This window comes from Bos taurus, chromosome 18, assembly GCF_002263795.3.
Source record: "Bos taurus isolate L1 Dominette 01449 registration number 42190680 breed Hereford chromosome 18, ARS-UCD2.0, whole genome shotgun sequence".
Classification (NCBI taxonomy): domain Eukaryota; kingdom Metazoa; phylum Chordata; class Mammalia; order Artiodactyla; family Bovidae; genus Bos; species Bos taurus.
The window spans coordinates 24959854-24981917 of NC_037345.1; the positions used below are offsets into that span (position 1 = coordinate 24959854).

Sequence of the window (22064 nt, forward strand, 5' to 3'; positions counted from 1 at the left end):
GGGAGTGTGATCAGGAAGCTAGAACCATTATGATGGGCAAGGGACGGGACTTCCCTGTCGGTCCAGTGGTTACAACTCCACTTTCCCAATGCAGGAGACCTGGGTTCGATCCCTGGTCAGAGAACTAAGATCTCGCATGCCATGCAGCCAAAAAAAAAAAAAAAAAGAGAGAGAGAGAGAGAGATGGGCAAAGCAAAGGATGTAAAGGAAGTTTGTAACCTTGGAAGAGACTTCTAGACGGCAAAAGACTGTAATTGCAGTCAGGTAAACCTCATCAGCCCTGGGATTTCAGTACTTTGGCCACCTCATGCGAAGAGTTGACTCATTGGAAAAGACTCTGATGCTGGGAGGGATTGGGGGCAGGAGGAGAAGGGGACGACAGAGGATGAGATGGCTGGATGGCATCACTGACTCGATGGACGTGAGTCTGGGTGAACTCCGGGAATTGGTGATGGACAGGGAGGCCTGGCGTGCTGCGATTCATGGGGTTGCAAAGAATCGGACACGACTGAGCGACTGAACTGAACTGAACTGAAACCTTCTCATGAGAAGAGAGAAGCTGCTAAGATGCACACCAGCTTAGAAGAAGCACTGGGGAGGGGGAGATGGGAGAAGGGCTGCCTTCAATGGGAAATGTTCAAAAGTCTTGTCTTAGAGAAAGGTAGGGTTGGTTAACCTGAGGAGGTTTTGGGAATTGGGGCAAGGTGCATGGGGAGAGAGCCAGAGCCTGTTTATAAAGAACCAGACCCACAGGTAAAATCTTGCTGATCTGAGTGATTGACTTAGGCCTGGGGCAGGAAAAGGTGGCCAGACCAGGGAAGAGATAAGCAGTTAGAGGAATGAACAGAGATGTTTGTTATGGTCTGGGAAAGGAGAAGCCCAGAGTTCAAAGGGAGGGCTGAGCAAGAAAATTCATGGAGGAGAGTAATAAGTCCCACCGTTAAAACAAGAACATTGCTATCTCTGTGATCTTATACATCTTTGCTTAAGTGCTAGATCTAGTCTGAAACCAGCCTGGGGAAGCTGGAGGTTTTGCTAGAGAAAAAAGAAAGAAACTAACACACAGTCGAAATTCTACTTGGAGTATAGGAAAGATTTTTTTATTTATGAATGCTATGCTAAGTCACTTCAGTTGTGTCCAACTCTGTGCAACCCCACAGACGGCAGCCCACCAGGCTTCCCCGTCCCTGGGATTCTCCAGGCAAGAACACTGGAGTGGGTTGCCATTTCCTTCTCCAATGCATGAAAGTGAAAAGTGAAAGTGAAGTCGCTCAGTCATGTCCGACTCCCAGCGAACCCTTGGACTGCAGCCCTCCAGGCTCCTCCATCCATGGGATTTTCCAGGCAAGAGCACTGGAGTGGGGTGCCACTGCCTTCTCCATTTATTTATGAAAAACCCCATAAAAAATTGGGGTCTGGAGGCCTGAGTGTTATAAAACTTAAGATGAGGCACTATAAAACTTAAGATGAATAAACACTGTTTTTTCCTTTTCTTTTTAAAGCAAAATGCTGAACTACAATCAGAATATTTAGAAGAGGGCTGGACTGGTGGCTGTGATGAGGAACTGTGGGCTTCTGACGTTGCCTGGACCCCAGAGTTCAGCCATGATCCTGCCCGGGATGCAGGCCTGGAGGGCAGGGCCTACCTGAGTGCTGTTTGCCCTGAAGCCAAACCCAAGCAGCCAGGACAGTCATGAACCTGGAGCTACTGTGAATATTTATGGACAAGTTTTTGTTTAAATTCCTGATTTCAACTACTTTGGATATATCCCTAGGAATGGAATTGCTGGGTCATGTGAAAATTCTCTGTTTAGCTTATCAAGTGAATTAATCCCAGGTACATTTTTAAACCTTGTGAAATCTCAGATTAGCTTCCCTGATACCTCAGTTGGTAAAGAATTCACCTGCAATGCAGGAGACCCCGGTTCAATTCCTGGGTGGGGAAGATCCGCTGGAGAAGGGAAAGGCTACCCACTCCAGTATTCTTGGACTTGCCTTGTGGCTCAGCTGGTAAAGAATCTGCCTGCCATGTGGGAGACCTGGGTTTTATTCTGGTCTAGAAAATTCCATGGACTGGATAGTCCATGGGATCACAAAGAGTCGGACTCGACTGGGCAACTTTCACTTTCATGCAGTTAACTGGGCTTCCCAGGTGGCACTGGTGGTAAAGAACCCGCCTGGCAATGCAGGAGAGATGAGACTTGGGTTCGATCCCTAGGTTGGGAAGATTCCCCTGGAAGAGGGCATAGCAAGTCACTCCAGTATTTGTCTGGAGAATCTCATGGACAGAGGAGCCTGGCAGGCTAGAGTCCGTCCATAGCGTCACAAAGAGACGGACACAACTGAAGCAACTTAGCAGACACACGCAATCAAGTTATTTAAACTCCCCGTGCCTCCATTTCCCTAGCTGTGAGATAGCAATAACAAAAGCATTCTACTTCATTAGGTTGCTGTGAGGATCAAATGCAAAGTTCTGGAAGCTGTGTATCCAGCACCTGGTAAGCACTCCCCTGTCTTAGCCAGTAGCTCTGTTCATGAACCCATCTTTGTTCCCAAGCCTCTTTCCCTCCTACCTTATTGCTGCTATGTCTTTTTCCCCCCGAATCTTTTTTCACATTTCCTTTTTAACTCTATACTAGCGCTGATTTCTCTTCTTCTCAAACCCAGCCTTCCTCATGATGCGGATCCACACATGATTCTGGTCATGTGCCTTCTACCCCTCAAAAACCTTACTGCCCACAAAATAAAACCAGCTCTCAAGGATGAACATACAGTCTTCCCTGAGCTGGTCCCAAGAATTCTTTCCAGTCTTACCTCTTGCTGACATCATCATCATTATTATTTTAAAATAAACTCTGGGGAAATTCCCTGGTGGCTGCCACTGATTTTTCACAAGGACTGTATAATTTTATACTCCTACCAGCCATGTATGAGAGTTCTGATTGCTCCATATTTTTTCAATACTTGGTGTTGTAAGAGTCTTCACTTTAAAAAAAAAAAAAAGAGCTCCTTGGATGATTCAGTTTCGCAATCAGGCTTAGAAACCTGTAGACTGGACTTGTTGCAGTTCCCTGAATATTATTAGCTAATATTAACTGAGCACTTGCTAAGTGTCTGGCTCTTTCCCAAGATCTTATCAATGTTATATCATTTAAATATCACAACAACTCTGTGAAAGAGACACTATTATTCTTCCTATTTTACAGATGAGGACAATTAGGAAGAGGGAGGTTGAGTAACTTGCCTAAGGTCACATAGCTCATAAGCGACGTAAGTTGGGTTTGAAATAGGCACTTTGGCTCTTCATCCATCAGTTGAACTACTGACTTTTACTTGCCCATACAAATTGTGTATAAATCCCCTATTGGGCTTAATCAGTAATTGCTGACATTGTATTTTAAAAATCTTTATTATGTGGCTGTGTCAGGTCTTAGTTGCAGCATGTAGAATCTTTCCTTGAGCATGGATTCTCTAGTTGTGTCGTGTAGACTCAATAGCTGTGGCACAGGAACCTAACAGGTTCCTAAGGCTTAGTTGCTCCACAGCATGTGGGATCTTAGTTCTCCTCCCTGTGATCTAACCCACGTCCCATACATTGCAAGACAGATTCTTAACTACTGGACCACGAGGGAAGTCCCTGTCATTATTATTTTTACTCAAATCCCACTCATCCTTCAAAATTCAGGTCAAATTCCTCCTCTCTATCCAGGTTTCCGTCTCCCCGTCTCCTTCTTCCTCTGTGTAATCCCTCAGTGTAACATAAGTCCTTCAGCAATGTGTGAGACTTTTAGGTTGACTTTTATTTCTGTTTTTACACTGTCTTATCATGCTCATTATATTTCTAAGGTCACTGAGATTAGGGTCACTTCATGTTTATCTTTCTATTCCCAGCATGTTGACCTGAATTTAATGTCTTTATAAATATTGTTGCCCATCTGTATCCACGGGTTCCACATCCACCAATTCAACCAACCACGGATGGAAAATATTCTGAAGAAAAAAGTTCCAAAAAGTTCCAAAAAGCAAAACTTAATTTGCCCCCACTCTGGCAACTATTTACATAGCATTTAAATTGTATTTACAGTTATTTACATAGCATTTACATTGTATTTGGTATCATAAGTAATCTAGATATGATTCAAAATATATTGAGAGAATGGGACTTCCCTGGTGGTCCAGTGGTTAAGACTCCAAATTTTGCAGGCTTGATCCCTGGTCAGGAACTATGTGCCTCATGGCCAAAAGGTTTTTAGAAAAAATATATATGGGAGGATGTTGCATTGGTTATATGCAAATACTACACCATTTTATAGAAGAGACTAGAGCAGCAAAGGATTTTTCTATGGGGTGGGGGAAGTCCTAGACCCAATCCTCCATGCACACGAGGAACAATTCTGTGCTACAGGCAGAATCACAGAAGTCCTTTACAAGTTGTTGTCTCAGAGAGAGAACTCAACAGGGAATCAAGAAATCCACTTGCCTTTTCCCTAGGAAAAAACACGCCCCTTTACTTTCTTTCTACTGAGTGAAAATGGATGTGCCGTTTTAAGGGGACCTGCTTCTTCTCACTGTCGGCTACAGGAAACCACATTATGTGGCATCATTAATTACCCAATGAAGCTGTTATCTTCTGCCTGGCTGCCTCCTCCAAGGCCTCTGCTTGTCTTATCTGGTCTGGCCTCACTGGTCAGCTTCTCACTAGTTGCAAGACTACCAGATCATAACCAGTCATTTTTTTCCATCCTGATGTATGAAAAACAGGGCCAGCTACATAATTTGTGAGACCAGGTGAAAAATGAAAATGCAGGACTTCAAAATTTATTCAATATTTTCAGAAGGACATTAAACCAAGAGCAGGGCCCAACAGGTGTCACACGGGTGAAGCCTGCCTGGATGAAAAAGGGACTGAGCCCTTCTCAGCTGACAAAAACCAATCACAGGAAGTTCAGCATGGGGCCAATAATCTCCAAAGCCTTCCACTTCCCTTCTTGGTACAAAGACTGCTGAAATGGAAACCACCCCTGTTCTGTGTTACATTAAGGCTGATTGTTATGCATTGAACAGCGTCCTCCAATTCCCTGATAGCGCAGTTGGTAAAGAATCCCCGCATGCAATGTAGGAGACCCCAGTTTGATTCCTGAGTCAGGAAGATCTGCTGGAAAAGGGATAGGCTACCCACTCCAGTACTCTTGGGCTTCCCTTGTGGCTCAGCTGGTAAAGAATCCGCCTGCAGTGTGGGAGACCTGGGTTCGATCCCTGGATTAGGAAGATCCCCTGGAGAAGAGAAAGGCTACCCATTTCAGTATTCTGACCTGGAGAATTCCATGGACTGTATAGTCCATGGGGTCTCCAAGAGTCAGACACAACTGAGTAACTTTCACTTTCATCACCCGCCACCCCCACCCCATGTATGTTATTGTATTTGGAAATGGGGTCTTTGCAGATGATCAATTAAAATGAGGTCATTAGGGTAAAACCCTAATCCCATATGGCTGGTGTCCTTATAAAAAAGAGGGGGCAACTGGGACACAGAGACATGCATAAAGAAAATGATGTGAGGGCATGAACACTGGGGGCGGGGGGAGGAATGACACATGGTGACCATGAAGGCAGAAATGGCGAGGATGCAGCATCACCCCAACAAATGCCAGCGATTGCCGGCAGGGAAGAGATTCTCCCATATTGCCTTCAGAAGAGCGAACCCTGCCCAACACCTTGATCTCAGACTTCTAGCCTCTAGAGCTGTGAGACACTTAATGCATTTCTGTCCTTTAAGCCACCCCGTTTGTGGCACTGCACCCACCCGGCACTACATCCGCCAACCAGACCAGGTTCCTCCTGTTCCTCTCTTGCCCTTGCCAAACTTCTGACACCTGGCAGAACAGATAGCCCAACAAGATTGGAACAAGGATGGGCTAAGCACAATGGCAGTTTTATTTTTTCAAGACCTTTTTTCCTACAGAGAGAGGGAGGGTCTACAGCAGCAAGGTCTTTGAGGTCACTTTTTAGGATAACAGAATCCTGCCTTCCCTCCTCAGACCGTTTCAAGGAAGCATATGTTAGTATCCTATAGACTGAGGACTTTTTCGAACAGCCCCCAGCTTAACCAGGACTATGCCCTGCCTGCCACTCATTAGTATGATGTCCCACATTAGGGGTGTAACTTTCAAGACTGAGGTCACAGATGAACAGGCCACATTGGCTCAGATTCCTGTATCCTTAACCCAGGAAGGATCCGCCCTTCTTCCTGGCCCTCCTAGGGCGCTGCAAACTGGGTTCGCCCAGCAGTTCTTTGAGCCGCGGCAAGGGTCGGGGTGGCGCGGCCTGCCCTGGGGGCCTGACGTCTCGGGCCACCCCTGGGAAGGGAAAGAGTAAGTGGGACTGGGGGCAAAGGGGCGGGGGTGCTGCTTTGTGAGGAAACAATTTGCAGGGGCCGCCAAACCGGGAGTCTGCAGGGACGACCCTCCCTAAACGGCCTTGAGTAACCCGAGCCACGGAGCAAGCCAGTGTCCTCAGGGCTGAGGCGCCCCGCGCGGGGAGCACGCACCCCAGCATGGTCTCCGAACCCGGGGTCCCCAGCCGCAGCCGCGACTCCGGGTGACGCCACCGCGGCGGGTTGCATCAGCCCGAGTGCACGGGCCTTGGCCCGCCCTTCCGCCTACGGAGCTGGGCGCCGATTGGGCCACGTTAGGGCAGGGGCCTCTGCCTCAGCCAATGGGCGACAGCCACAAAGGGTTCTGTCCGCAGAGTCTGGGCGCGGGGTGTCTATAAAAGGTGCGGGAGGCGGGGGCGCGCGCCCCGGAGACTGGAACCGTCGTTGCGGGGGTTGCTGGCGGCTGGGACGCTTCCTCCCTGCTGTCTGGGGGTGCCGCCGACATGGAGCCTGAGCCCGAGCCCGTCACGCTCCTGGTGAAGAGCCCCAACCAGCGCCACCGAGACTTGGAGCTGAGCGCCGACCGCAGCTGGAGCGTGGGCCGCCTCAAGGCCCATCTGAGCCGCGTCTACCCCGAGCGCCCGGTGAGAGGGGGGCCCCGACTCCCGCTGCCAGCATCCCTCAACCCCGGCTGTCATCCTCGCAGCTCTCTTCGCGCCCCTCCCCCCTAGAGAGGCCATGTCCACCTCCCCTCTCCCCGTACCCTTTCCCTTCGCCGGCCGGCCTCCAATGGCTGCTCCCCCCAAATCCAGTTTCCCAGGCCTGTGGTCTCCCCCTTTTAGTGCCCTGCCGCCGTAGGCGTCCCTTGACCTGGCCCCGTGACTGTCACTTCCTCCTTCTAGGCCGCCATCGCCCCGCCTTCCTGACGGGGCGCCTTCCCCTGTCACGTCGCCTTCTAGGCCCCCAAACTCTGCCGTATACCTCTCCAGACTCCTTCTCGTCCCCTAGATCTGGTTTCCAGCCTTAGCCAAGCCTCTGAAACAGCAGTTTGACCTTGGGTGAATAATTTTATCCTCCAAACCTCAGTTTTCCCCAAACGTCAGAGCGACGTGTTCCTGGTTAGGATCGTATCCGATTAAGTTAGAAAGAAATAAGGAAATAAGAAAACGTGAAGGCTGCAGAATGAGTTTTCTGATGTGGCCTCTCATTGCGGAGAGGAGAGTGCAGGGGCTAAGCCTAGGCCAGTGGCTATAGAGAAGCATGGTGAACGCCGGGCCGTGTGTACCTAAGGCCCCACACCCAGAAGCAAGGACGTGGCTATTCCCCTCCCCGTCCACCTTCCGCCACGGGGGCCCCTCCCTGTGAGCTGGACTCCGCAGCCTCTGCCTAGTCCCAGGGAGGAGCCTCGTGCGCTTTCTGGTAAAGAGTGACTTAGAACGCAAATAGGTGGAAGGAACCTCCCCGAGTCTGGGTTTTAAAGACTTTGGTCCCACAATTACAGAGATTTCCTTGCTTTGTTTTGGTTGACACATCTGTCAACATCACCCTTAGCGACAGCCCTCCCTCCCCACCACGTGATGGAAGCCATGAACTGGACCTTCCTGTATTTACTTTCTACTCTAATATTATGTAAGTGTCAGCAGTGTTCTTTGCTGCCCACGGCTGTAATTCGCCTCCATCAAACAGGAGAGGGCATCACGTCAGGACGAGATTGTGAAATTGTGCCTCCTTATCTGGCGTGCTGCGATTCATGGGGTCGCAAAGAGTCGGACACGACTGAGCAACTGATCTGATCTGATCTGAAGCGTTACAACGTGCCACGGCTCATGGGTCAGGTTGTTTTTGCTCCGTGTTGTCAAGAAGGTGGAAGTGTGAGTGTCCCTCCTGAGCCGTTCTTTTGAAATTTACTTATTTGTTTAAGAAGCTCCCATTCTGGCACTGTTTGCAAGGTCACCATAGTTGCTTCCAAGAAACCAGGTGTTAAGCTGCTGTGAGAATGGCTATTAGGTACACAAATTGGCGAGGCAGGTGTAGGCTCTTGTTGCATCATTTGGTGAAAGGCGGTGTTTTGGAAGAGAGCTTTCCTTTAGGGCTTCCCGGGGTGAGGAGCATCACTCTTATAAGTCTGAGGACCTCAAGTTGTAAGTAAAAGGTCTCTGGGGTATGTAAATTTGTGTTTAAAAATTATGGCTGAAGCATACTCGTTGTTTGCTTTGTAATGTGAGAAGCCTTACTTTTGATAGTGGTTTGCTTAATATATTTTTCTTCAAATCAGCATTCTGGGTAAAGACACCAGTGTCAGTTCAGGCCTTTAACAGGCCTCAGATCACAGGCACCTGTGGTTTTCACACCTTTCCTAGTGTGGAACGCTTTAATAATGCAGGATCCCACTTATGCAATAACACTTACAAATCCAAGCGTATAGCGTTTACTTAAAAAGTTCAGTTGGTGAGAATGATGGTGAATCCAACATTCAGTATATTTCTGTAGTTTGTTATACTTGCCCAGTGTCAAAAAAAATCCTGATTTACACAGATAAATAGATACTGTTATTGTTTTGTTTTAAACAGCTTGCTTTGTATCTCTGGCTACTTCACAGGAATGGATTTATTCCAAATTTTGCATAGTTGGTTATTCTGGCAAGAGTAGGTTAAGAAGTTGGTGGTGCACTCCAGTGTACTGACTTTGGTGTATATCGTTTGAAGCCTTTAAGTCCAGTTTTAAAGGGAATTAAAAATAGATTTTAAAAGTGAGATCTGTATAAAAGTGTGTGTGGCACCACTGTGGTTTTAAAATCACTGGAATGGAGAAGAGGGTTAGGAATCTTGACTTTAGCAGCAGGTAACCTTGGACCAGTGAATTTTAGACTCCCCCCTCCCCCCCCCTTAGAATTGCTTGTTAAGGTGCTTCGGTCGTGTCCGACTCGTTGCTACCCTATGGATTGTAGCCTGCCAGGCTCCTCTTGTCCGTGGAATTCTCCAGGGAAGAATACTGGATTGGGTCTTCCTGACCCAGAGATCTAACCCATGTTAAAATAGGCATACTAAATATCTCACAGGGTTGTGTGGAGTGTTGCCACAGCATCCCCTCTCTAGCTGCGTTTGTATGTTGGGAAAAGTCTCTTGGAGGACTTAAGTTTATAACTGCTTCATGTTATCTTGGGACGGTGTTCTGTGGTTTTAGTGAAGGCTAACTTTGACTTCTCTAAGACCAAAGGAGGTTTTGAAGTTGGTTGCTGTAGGAACTCCAGATTGGTGCTTTTTGTGGCAGAAAGCGGTCTCCCTAGGAGTTAAGAAGTTACGTAGGTTGCCATAGGCTTTGTGGACCGGATGTAGTTTGCCATCCTAAATTTGTTTGCATGTTAGAAATCAGTTTATTGAGAATTTTCTAAATAAAAGTATATGGGGCCTTTGGAAAAATGTACTCCTATGATGCTGGGGGAAAACATTTAAATATTGGTATAAAACCATGTCTTCTGTTTGGGAACTTGCAGGGCTAAGTGCTGACCTGTGCTACTCTTTCTTTCCATAAGCGTCCAGAGGACCAGAGGTTAATTTATTCCGGGAAGCTGTTGTTGGATCACCAGTGTCTCAGGGACTTGCTTCCAAAGGTATCACTTAATATTATTAACTTTTTGAATGTTTTTAAGCACTAACCGGGTTGAATTCAAGTCCTAAAGTACTTCCTTATTACTTTCAGCAGGAAAAACGGCATGTTATGCATCTGGTGTGCAATGTGAAGAGTACTTCAAAAATGCCCGAAGCCGGTGCCAAGGTATGTCTGCTTTTTCATGACTGCATGGCAGTTTGTGTCATTCAGACTGTCAAGGGAGAATAAAGGAAGTTGGGTTAAACTCATAAGCGAGCCTTTTTATCTCTTTTTGTCTCTTCCCCAGTGAGAATCAGGAATAAACTGTTATCAATACAAATGAGAGTTTACTGTAATAGAAGTAGACTGTTCTATTAGTCTTGTAGTGGAAAAGTGGAGTTCTGCAGTATACTCTTTTCTGGGACACAGTTTGACCTATAGTGGCTTGGTGTCCAGTTCGCCAGACTAGCAAGGCAGTCATGAATTTAGCACATAATAAATTTCTTCTAAGGAACCATTCATATTTATAGAGTAAAAAAGTGACTATTTCCTTGGAAATTTTCATTTGTTGGGATAGGAGAAGACCACAGTCTTTATAAAGACTCATGTTAAATGGTTAAAGTCCCTTGTTTTTCATTTCACAGTGTTAGTTCAAATATACTGTATTAATATTCTAATGTGGTGATACACTGTAAATTTGCATTACAGCAGTACATCCTGAAACATCTGAATATACTAAAAGAAATACTTCAGGTCTGTGTTGTATTTATAAGCCTTATCAGTCAAATTTAATTTCTTGATTTAGTAAATTTAACACCATAAGATGAATAGAGCATTAATAGGAAGCTATTGCTTTCTCAGCAATGATAACTTCATTGGAAGATTTTAGTGAAACTACAGCATAGCTACTCCAGGAAAAAAGTATAGATTTAGTATCTCTGTATTGATACTGTGTTGAGAAAATTTCAGAATATCTTTATGTAACATTGCAGTCTATTTGATTTTGTCAAGTTCAGAGGTCAGGGTTGAGGCATAAGCCATTCACAGCAAAAGAAGCCTTGAAGCTTGATTTCAGACAGTTGCATCAGGCCTTTTGTTCTTGTGTTCACGTTGCACTTAGGTTGCTGAATCCACAGAGCAGCCCACTGGTCTTAATCAGGGACAGTCCCCTGGGGATTCCTCAAGCGATGGTTTAAGGCAGCGGGAAGTTCTTCGGAACCCTTCTCCCTCTGGATGGGAGAGCATCTCAAGGTGAGTGTTGTCATAAAGAACATGAAGGTGCATCAGTTGCATCAACTTGCGAATAAGCTGTGTTTGTACTGTGAGTCATGGAACTTTAAAAGGGACACAGTTTTGCTTTATAAGGGCTTCACTTTAAAGATCTCTTATGTATTTAACTTAATATATGGCCTTTTAGGAACATCTAAAAAGTAGAGAGCCACATCATGCAGATCTGGGCATTCCTTCTCTTGCGGGGGTGTGCCTGGCACGGCACTGACCTCACGGTGGAGTCGGTGCTGCTGTGCGGGAACAGCTGTTGTCAGCACTGTGCAGCCGCTTTGCTGAGTGGCTCTGTGCTTTGTCTGTCGTAACAGTGGGTGACAAAAGGTGAAGGTATCATTTGAGAAATGCTCTGCCAGGAACTGTGTTGGTGGAGCTCGGAGAGGGGGTGCAATTAGAGCTTTTCTTTAGAGCCAAAGCCAGAAGTGTCTAAATGGTGTGCTGTTTGTATTTCATAGCCCTTAGAACACCTTTTTAGGAAAGGTCCTATGGGAAAAAACAGTTTCTTAATTATGAGTTGAAATTCTCTTACTCTCTGAGTCCCCTGCCTTCTGTTTCTTAGTTTTCCATACCTGATTGTTGCTAGTCGGGCGTTTGAGGAATGAAGTGTTGGTTTTTTTCTTAATGGAAATTTCAGATATACATGAAAGTAGAGGGAACTGTATAATGAATCTTCATGTAATGATTAAAATGTTTTGCCATACTTGCCTTATCTATTCCTCCTTTCCTTTATCCTGAGGTATTTAAAAATAATTCTCAGACATTGTCAGTTCATCCCCATATACTTCAGGATATAACTCTAAAAACCTTGTAGTTACTTTGTGTATCTGGAGTGTCCTCATCAGAGCTAACAAAAATACTTTATTTTGTCATTTCTATACGCACACTGTATCTTTTTGCAATTTTTATTGACATGGGGCTTCCCAGGTGGCTCAGTGGTAAAGAATCCACCTGCCAGTGCAGGAGATCCAGGTTCGATCCCTGAATTGGGAAGATCCCCTGGAGGAGAAAATGACAACCCACTCCAGTATTTTTGCCTGGAAAATCCCATGGACAGAGGAGCCCCAAGGGCTACAGTCCATAGCATAGCAAAGAGTTGGACGTGACTGAGCATGAACTCATAGTCGTCTTGCAGAGTTGTACCAATCTGTGCTGTATGGCAAAGTGACGCAGTTATACACATAGATACATTCTTTTTTAATTTTTATTTTCTATGGTTTATCACAGGATATTGAGTATAGTTCCCTGCATTATACATTAGAACCTTGAATCTTTAAATAATTAAAAACAGTATCGTACATGACATACTTGTGTTAGAATACAATTTTAAAAGTACTCTGGGTATGGAATTTGGTTAAAATACTGTTGTCAGTGAACAAGTTGGATAATTGAATCCATTATTGGATAGATGCTCTTAAAACTGCATCTCTTTGACTGTATGATTTGAAAATTGAGGCTCATATCTCTGTGAATTTCACCGTCATAAAACTTGTCGATTTCATCCAACACATACTTATTGGACAGACGGTGCCTGCACCTTTGTTTAAGGATATGAGATGACCGCACAGATGACCACACAACTACTCCTGGTCTTCTGCAGTTCTGGTAGTTTGTATTTTGTGATGTGATGCCAAAGGAGTTCACTGTGTAGGGCTCACAGGCGGAAGATGACTCCCACACACACCCTGCCCCAGGCTGTGCTAAATGACAAAAGCATGAGTTCGGTGTCACATAAACAGGGCTTAGATCCAGCCCTACTACTTAGGAGTTCGGCCGCCTCATCTAGATCCTTTGTCTTCCCTGAGCTGTCCTCTGGCTTCCCTCTGTAAATGGCGTGGCTGGAGAGCTCCACAGACTCGTTGGGGATCCAGTGAGATAGCAGCCTGGTGGCCTCACAGGGCACAAGTGGTCAGTAAGCGTGGCTGGGTGATGGTGCACGTAACTCTGCCCCCTTTATATCGCAGATCTAGGGTTGGGAGAGAAATGGTGTTAGGAGAAGGGGAGTATTTCCTGCAGAAAAGGCTTTGGAGAGATGTGACTTTTTTGAGCTGCTCCCTGAAGGATGAATAGTGGGGTTTAGACCTTCAGTGGGAGAAAGAAATGGCAACCCACTCCAGTATTCTTGCCTGGAGAATCCTGTGGACAGAGGAGCCTGGTGGGCTGCTGTCCATGGGGTCGCACAGAGTCAGACACAACTGAAGCAAATTTGCATGTGTGCATGCATTGGAGAAGGAAATGGCAACCCACTCCAGTGTTCTTGCTTGGAGAATCCCAGGGACAGAGGAGCCTGGTGGGCTGCCGTCTGTGGGGTCACACACAGTCGGACACGACTGAAGCGACTTAGCAGCAGCAGCAGCAGACCTCCAGTGAGATTCCACAAGTCTAAAATAAGGGTGGGGATCCACTCAGACTGAAAAGGTCCGGCTTGGTTGTACGTCAGGGCGATGACATGAGACCCTGGTGCTGGGCGAGGGCCCTTGTTTTCCCGTGGGATCCAGACCGTGGCAGGAGGGCTTCGTCAGTACCTTCTGTGATCGTGCTGCACTGGTGCCTCGCCCAGAAATTACGTGTAACTGTCACAAAGCCCAGTCTTCTGTCTCCTTCTGTTTTGAATTCCTGATTGTGATTTAAACTTGGTTTTCATTGATTCATACTAAGCCAACTCAAAACGAGCATTTTTTTTAAACATCTTTCATAGGCCTGAAGCAGCCCAGCCGGCGTTCCAAGGCCTGGGGCCTGGTTTCTCGGGTTACACAACCTACGGGTGGCTGCAGCTGTCCTGGTTCCAGCAGATGTACGCGAGGCAGTACTACATGCAGTAGTGAGTGTTTCCCCGCCGTGCTGGGTGTGGCCAGGGCTCCCGGGAATGGAAGGAGCTCTCATCCATGTGTCCTGTAAAGCTAGAAGTGGAGGAATGAGTGTATTTTCATTATTATCTGCAAAGTCCTATTGTGTCTGGTTCTGTGGGCAGAACAGTGTAAATGGTAACTACTAACTTGTGTATTGACACAGGTGTGCTTGTGTGTGATCCATGGTTTGATGACTTTATGTAGAATATGTTCCTTCCTTTTCAATTTGTGGTATCTTTAATGGTTTTTGAAATTTTTAATTTACTATTTTACTCTGTACTTTTATGGTAGCCTTGGTGTTTAATTCCAGATGAAATTTACCAAGTGGCTTCCCTTAGGAGCAGAAAAGCTTTTAAAAATATGACTGCTAGTAAAGAAGTTCTTCGCTAAGTTAAAAATTGTCATTTGTATATCCCTACTTATAATTCTTAATAGTAAAAGATGTAAATGAGATGATGAGAACCAGCCTTCAGGATGCCTTGGTCTCAACAGTATCTGCCTCTGTTGTTTTTACCTTAGCTTAGCAGCCACTGCTGCATCAGGGGCTTTTGTCCCCGCACCAAGTGCGCAAGAGATACCTGTGGTCACTGCACCTACTCCAGCCCCAATCCACAACCAGTTTCCAGCTGAAAACCAGCCCGCCAATCAGAACGCTGCTCCACAAGTGGTGGTTAACCCTGGGGCCAATCAGAATCTGCGGATGAATGCTCAAGGAGGCCCCATTGTGGAAGAAGATGATGAGATAAATCGAGATTGGTTGGATTGGACCTACTCAGCCGCTACGTTTTCCGTGTTTCTCAGTATCCTCTACTTCTACTCCTCCCTGAGCCGATTCCTCATGGTCATGGGGGCCACCGTGGTTATGTACCTGTAAGCAGATGATTTCGCTTTTATTCCCTCTCTACTACAAATTACACTATGTGGTGACTCAAACCAAGTACAGACTTTCCTCTTCTGAGCAGTTTCAGTCAATATTTAAGGAGGTATATTTAATAAGTCATTCTGGCATTTTCAGTGTAAAGAATCGATGGCTTGGTTGTGCATTGCCGACAATACAATTACATCTGTGTTGATACAAGAACAACATTCTCTTCTTTTCCTCTAGTTAAGCTACCTGCCAGGCTTCTTTCCATACGGAGGCATGGAAAGAAAAATTGTGTCTGTGTTGAATAAGAACATATTTCTCTTTTACCAGGCTACAGCTGCCTTCTAGGATGAAGGCCACTGGCTGTGGCATAGTCTTAAAGGGTCAGGGAACTGTTGCCGGCCTGACGTTTGGCTGTATCCATGGTGCTAGTTCTCAACCAGAATGGTTTTACATCTCCCTCTAACCCTAACCCTTACCCTCAAGACATTTGGCAGTATTTGGGGACGTTATTCACTCTCACAGCGGGGATGATGGGGGGAGGTGGTCTACTGGCATCTAGTTGATAGCTGCTAAACTACTGCAGTACACGGTTCAGCCCCTCAGTAAACACCCAGCCTGGGACATCGGCAGTGCCAAAGTGGGGAAGCCCTGGCCTGGAGTGATACAGCCTTACTTGTGGTGAAACTGACTGAAGACATTTTTCCTCTATAGGAAAAATGGATTGTTTTAGTTTTTGAAAATCTTAAAAAAGAAATATTTAGAAAAATGCATTCAGTACTCACACCCAGTATTAATCATGGTTAATATTTTGTCATGTTTGCTTCAATACTTGGATTTAAGTGGATTTTCCAGATAAAACTTTTAGGTAATTTTTTGAATTCTATAGTCTGTAGAATCATATATTTAGGTGACTAAATCTCGGTCTTATTAGTATGTTATGACATATAGTCACAGCTGTGTGTGTATTTCCTCTTTTCCTCTCTGTTCAAGTTTTCAAGTGTAAGGTTTAGTTCAGGTGAGCAAGTATGTATCGTGCACACACTGTGTGCCAAGTGCTCTTTATGCTGCTGGGCACACGATGATGAAAAAGGCATAGTTTCCATAGTGACCATCAAGCACCTCACATCCCACCTGGCCTGCTAGAATGTGTCTGCAGATGGGTCTGGTTGCAAGCTTCTAATCGGGTCCTGTTCTGATGAGAGGAGGGGAGCGGGGGGACTTCATCTCATCAAGAGGGCCCTTAAATTCTTGAGTACATCTCACTCTGTTCACTAAGATGGACTTAATGTGCTTCCTTCGAAGGCATCACGTCGGGTGGTTTCCATTTCGGCAGAGGCCAGTTCAGAACTTCCCGAATGATGGTGGTCCTCAGGAGGCTGTGAATCAAGACCCCAACAATAACTTCCAGGTATGGAGCTCCCATGGAGCCCGGCGAGCCCGGTGTGAAGAGCCAGGCCCTGGAGTCCTTCATCTCTAAATACCTTGTGGTTTTTCCATTTTATTAGACTAAATATTTCAAGATTTTTTCAAATTTATTCTTAGAGCAGTAGCTATTTTTAAAACACTGTCACAAAATCTGTCAGGTATTTTTGTTATGTGGCAATTTGCATTTTGGCATATGTAAATGGTTTTTGAAGCTCACTATTTTGAGTGTTCATGCTCAGTAACAATGTATTATACCATGGAAACTGCTAATGGAGAGTTATTCTAATTAAGACTTGGGAACATATGCCTGTCTCTCACAGAATAGATTTCTTGGAAAATAACATACAGAAATAGGATTTCTATAAGGCAATTTAATGCACAATCCTAAAGGAGATTCTTTTTAATATAAAGTACACTGTAGTATCTGTTTTTAGAATCCAGTTTTAGTTGCTTTTTTTTTTTTTTTTTAACTCGGAACACTGCCAAAATTAGAAAAATATCCATGTTTAATGAAGTGTCAAGCTTAATTACTAACTTAATAATAGTTGAAGATCTAGTTACTTCATTTGATACTGTGGCCAGGGATACTGAAAACCATGAGAGTGTTCAGCACAGTTGTGCTGTGGAGGCTGGAGGAGGAGCTCCGTCCAGCGTGGGACATCATCCCTGGGGTTGTGCCTGCATCGCTTGGCTTATGGGCGGGGACGCAGGGAGTCACTCTGCCCTCGCCCAATGTTATTGGGTGCTTGTCACAGTCCTAATTGTTTTCTCCTTGTGGTTTATTCCCTACAGGGGGACCCTGATCCTGAAAGTGAAGATCCCAGCCACCTCCCTCCAGACAGGGATGTACGGGGTGACGAGCAGACCAGCCCTTCATTTATGAGCACAGCCTGGCTTGTCTTCAAGACTTTCTTTGCCTCTCTCCTTCCAGAGGGCCCTCCAGCCATAGCAAACTGACGGCGTTTCCCCTCTGGCTGCTGGAGGCTTTGACAGGAGTGGACTGGGTCATCTGATTCTGGCTCGATTTCCTTACCTGGACGTGGCAGTGGCACAGAAATAGTATAAGAATCTACAGAGAGGATGATATGCTTTTGTGATTACGCAAAAGCGGAAAGTAAGACATGAAGCCATGATACAAATTGATGAACAAAAAATGCCTACAGGCTTCTCATGTCTTTATTCTGAAGAGCTTTAATATATACTGTTGTAGTTTAATAGGCATTGTAAGTAGAAGGCGTTAGTTTCGCATGTTTATGCCTGAGGAACTTTTCCAGATGTGTGTGTCTGCATGAGTGTTTGTACATAGATGTCATAGACGCAGAAACGGTTCTGCTGGTACGATTTGATTCCTGTTGGAATGTTTAAATTACACTAAGTGTACTACTTTATATAATCAATGAAATTGCTAGACATGTTTTAGCAGGACTTTTCTAGGAAAGACTTATGTATAATTGCTTTTTAAAATGCAGTGCTTTACTTTACACCAAGAGGAGCTTTGCAGAGGTGAAAACCTTTGCTGGATTTTCTGTTCAATAAAGTTTTACTATGAATGACCCTGGCAGAGACTCCTGTCATCTTAGTTGTTTACTCTGTGCCTGTCGTCACTGGGTGGTCAGCAGTTGAGCTGCCGATTTTTAAGTAACTGAATATTTTGCTTCTTTTTATAAGAGGACTGTTTGTACTGATTAAGAAGATAAGGTAAAGCCATGGAAGTTTCAACTTACTGAGATTATGCTTGTGTTTGCCCTGCACTCCCCATTTCCTGATTTAAATAATATTGGCTTATATAGTAACCCATCAGCATTAAATTCCCCTGATTTAAAGTTAGTGGCTTTAAGTACTTTTCACCTGCTCACATGTCATGCTGAGCTTTACTCTTGGACTTTAAGTAGTATTTTTGAGACTAATCTGAAAAGTAAAGTGCTGTGTATTTTTCACATGAATGATGCTGTAAGTAGAATGCTAAAGGCCTGGGACTGTTGTTTTCAGCAAAGTAAATCAGCTTCTTGTGTCATGGTCATGATCATTTATTTACGGCTGAACTAGATCTTTGTCGCTTTTTTTTGCACAGGCTTTCTCTGGCTGCGGCAGCGGGGCTGCTCTTCGCTGTGGTGCGAGGCTTCTTCCTGAGGTGGCTTCTCTCGTGGAGCGCAGGCTCTAGGCTCGCGGGGCTGCTTTTCGCTGCGGTGCGAGGCTTCTTCTGAGGTGGCTTCTCTCGTGGAGCGCAGGCTCTAGGCTCGCAGGCTTTAGTAGTTGCAGCATGCAGCCTCGGCAGTTGCGGCTCATGGGCCCTAGAGCTTTCGGGTTTCAGTAAGTGCAGCTCACAGGCTCAGTAGTTGTGGTTCATGGGCTTAGTTGCTCCGTGGCATGTGGAACCTTCCCAAATCAGGCATCAAACCTGTGTCCCCGGCACTGACAGGCAGATTCTTATCCACTGCGCCACTAGGGAAGTCTTGGTCATGTTCATGTAAACATCACTGTTTACAATGATGACTGGAAACATCATTGACATCCAGTAAACATTCCCTGAACAATTCATAGCCAGATGCTGGGTAGAGGCAAAGCTGTTTTATGTATGTGTTTGTGCGTGAGCACGCATGGTCAGTCACTAAGTCGTGTCTGACTCTTTGCAACCCATTGACTGTAGCCCATCAGGCTCTTCTGTCCATGGGATCTTCCCAACCCAGGGTTCGAACTGGTGTCTCCTACACTGGCAGGTGGATTCTTAACCACTATCACAACCTGGAAAGGACTCCAGTTTTATCTATGACTGTGCTTTAAAAAGCTAACCAAGATAATCATGTAAGGAGTAAAATAAAATAGCATAGAGTTTGAAATAACACCAGACCTCTGGAACCAGAGGACTGACCAGTCAGAAGCCACCGATGATTAACGAGTTACAAAGGCAATATTTGCCTGAAGGAAGAAGCAACTCAAGACTGGAGGTTCTGTAGTTTTATGAGTGAGAAGTGGGTGATGCGAGGAGACTGAGGAGCCGCAGAGAGGGGTCCCCGCCGAAACGAGAGCGCAGAGGTGAGGCCCCCGCCCACCATGGAGCTGGATCCTGGCGTACTTGGCCATTGATCAAAGCGGTCATTAAGAGTTGATACGAGGTCATTTTAAAAATCCCTAGTGGAGAAGCCTATCGTCTTATGGAGCAGGAGCAGCATCGCTTGGAAAAGACACCCGGAACCCCAGGCAGCTGGCAGTGCTGGGCTCCTGCTTTTGAAGTGGTGAGGCCACTCACTCTCCCTGTGGTGTCCTGTTGCATCAGTTAAACTCTGGATTCCACAGGCCCAGAATAGTTCCAGGAAGGTGCTCCTAAGGACAGCTGACAAGGGTTCAGATTGTCCCTAGCCACATTAAGAGAGGAGCCTTCAGACAAGAGTCAAGGTTTAAAGACTTCTGATGGGTGTGAGATATGGCAGAACTGTTTCTACGACAGTTACTAAATGTGCACTCACAAGAATGTACTGCATACCACTGTTAATACTTTGGAAATTGTTGGTTTGAGTCTCTGTTGTTAAGTAGCAATTAAAAAGCTGAAAGCATAAACCAAAAAAATTCCCAAGTGTTAGCTCAGGCCGTCATTGCTTTTTAAGTGTGTCTTTTCCAGGGTGTGTTTTCTTGAACCCCAGTTCTATAGAAGGAACATTCCAGAAAATGAGCTCGTCCTCAGTCGCTCAGTTGTGTCCAAGTCTTTGCAACCCCATGGACTGTGCCCACCAGGCTCCTCTGTCCAAGGGATTTTCCAGACAGGAAGGCTGGAGTGGATTGCCATTTCCTTCTCTGGGGGATCTTTACCACCCAGGGATTGAACTGGCGTCTCCTGCGTTGGCAGGTGGATTCTTGACCACTGAGCCACCTGGGAGGCCTCAGGAAAATGATCTCACAGCCGGGTAAACCTGGAAGCCTCAAGTCGACACAAGCTGGTGGGTTCCTGCACTGCAGGGCTCCTAGGGCATTTAACATACTGATGTGCATTCGAAAGAGGGTGTGTGGTCTGTGGCCTCTCCCTTCTGTGGACCTGCCCAGGACTGAAAAATGTGCCACGGCTGAGGAAATGCAGTTGCTGCTGCTGCCAAGTCGCTTCAGTCGTGTCCAACTCTGTGCCACCCCACAGACGGCAGCCCACCAGGCTCCTCCGTCCCTGGGATTCTCCAGGCAAGAACGCTGGAGTGGGTTGCCATTTCCTTCTCCAATGCATGAAAGTGAAAAGTGAAAGTGAAGTTGCTCAGTCGTGTTCAACCCTCAGCGACCCCATGGACTGCAGCCTTCTAGGCTCCTCCATCCATGGGATTTTCCAGGCAAGAGTACTGGAGTGGGGTGCCATTGCCTTCTCTGGGAAATGCAGTTAAGTTACTGTTAATGGACAATTTGTTTGGCATTCTATGCAGCAAATAGGTGCTTGGTGAGAAGTGACGTTATACATCCATAATGAGCAATGGAGGTAAATACTCTAGATGGCTAGGGAGGGGATCAGAAGCCAAGCGGATCTATGGTCTGGCTAATAGAGAAAGGGTCCAAGTCATCTTTGTCAGAAGAAGCTCTCTCACCCATTTCTAAGGGAGTTAACCCTTTGGGTGAAGAAACTGTAACAGCCTCCCTGAGGGCGTTCCTTTGAGAGAAGCGGCTGAGTCTTCTCAAAACCTACACCTCCCTCACCTCCCTTTGCTTCTACATCTACTATCAGACTCAAGTCCCAGCAGGTCTCAAGAAGTGAACAGCTCTGTGTGGTACACCTAAAGAACTGCATGATTTTTCCGACTTATACGGCCAATTCCAGGGTGGGGTGAGAATGGGTATTATTAATGGGTGTGGGCTAGTGGTGGAAGCAACAGCAAGTTGGATCAGGATGGATTTATTTTTTGTTAATTTTTTTAAGTTTATTTTTGGCTATGCTCGTTCTTCGTTGCTGCGGGCTTTCTCTGGTTGCGGTGAGTGGGGGCTACCCTGCAGCTGCAGTGCTGAGGCTCCCCATTGTGGTGGCTTCTCTTACTGTAGAGCCCAGGCTCTAGGCTTGCGGGCTCAGTAGTTGCCCTGTGGCATATGGGGTCTTCCCACACCAGGGATCAAACCTATGTCCCCTGCCTTGGCAGGCAGACTCTTTGCCACTGAGCCACCAGGGAAGCCCAGGCTGGATTTACTAACAGCCCGCTGAGTACAGATTCTTTTTTTTTTTTTAATTGGAGCTTAATTACTTCACAATATTGTAGTGGTTTTTGCCATACATTGACATGAATCAGCCATGGGTGTACATGCGTTCCCCATCCTGAACCCCCCTCCCACCTCCCTCCCATTAAGCAGAGATTCTGTTTTGTTTCAGCGTGAAAAATGAGAAATGGTTCTGATAGTTAAGTTGGCTGAAACATAGACTGAAGGGCAGCCCACACTAGGGAAGCTGAAATGACAGAACTACCTTGGTATATGTAGAAGGTATTCATCATAGGGAGATTGCAATGTTGAGTGTGAATTTATCATGTCAGACCTGCTCACCCACCCTGGGAGGGTCCAGAGGGCACACCTTTCACCTGTAGCCCACCGGGCTCCTCTCTCCATGGGATTTCCCAGGCAAGAAGACTGGAGTGGGTTGCCATTTCCTTCTTCAGGGTAGTAATACAGTACTTTAATTTTTTTTTTATTTTATATTTTGTCAGCATGATGTGTTTTATTTATTTTT

The 22064-nt window shown here is 45.9% G+C and overlaps 1 protein-coding gene across 3 annotated transcripts; it reads left to right on the plus strand.

Annotated features, from left to right (window-relative positions):
- Positions 1 to 6514: 6514 nt before the first annotated feature.
- Positions 6515 to 17942, plus strand: HERPUD1 (homocysteine inducible ER protein with ubiquitin like domain 1). Of its 3 annotated transcripts, XM_024978471.2 has the most exons (9): positions 6955 to 7017; positions 8060 to 8244; positions 9906 to 9983; positions 10073 to 10147; positions 11082 to 11212; positions 13941 to 14063; positions 14611 to 14961; positions 16262 to 16367; positions 17177 to 17942. In XM_024978471.2, the coding sequence occupies exons 2-9, from the start codon at positions 8200 to 8202 to the stop codon at positions 17339 to 17341; spliced, it is 1074 nt and encodes a 357-aa protein (XP_024834239.1). In that variant the 5' UTR covers positions 6955 to 7017; positions 8060 to 8199; the 3' UTR covers positions 17342 to 17942.
- The last annotated feature ends 4122 nt before the right edge of the window (positions 17943 to 22064 follow it).

Coding starts and splice junctions, on each gene's coding strand:
- HERPUD1 (XM_024978471.2), top strand. CDS start 8,200: ATGGGTCAGGTTGTTTTTGCTCCGTGTTGTCAAGAAGGTGGAAGT. Junction 9,984..10,072: donor TCAGGGACTTGCTTCCAAAG/GTATCACTTAAT, acceptor TATTACTTTCAG/CAGGAAAAACGGCATGTTAT. Junction 16,368..17,176: donor ACCCCAACAATAACTTCCAG/GTATGGAGCTCC, acceptor TATTCCCTACAG/GGGGACCCTGATCCTGAAAG.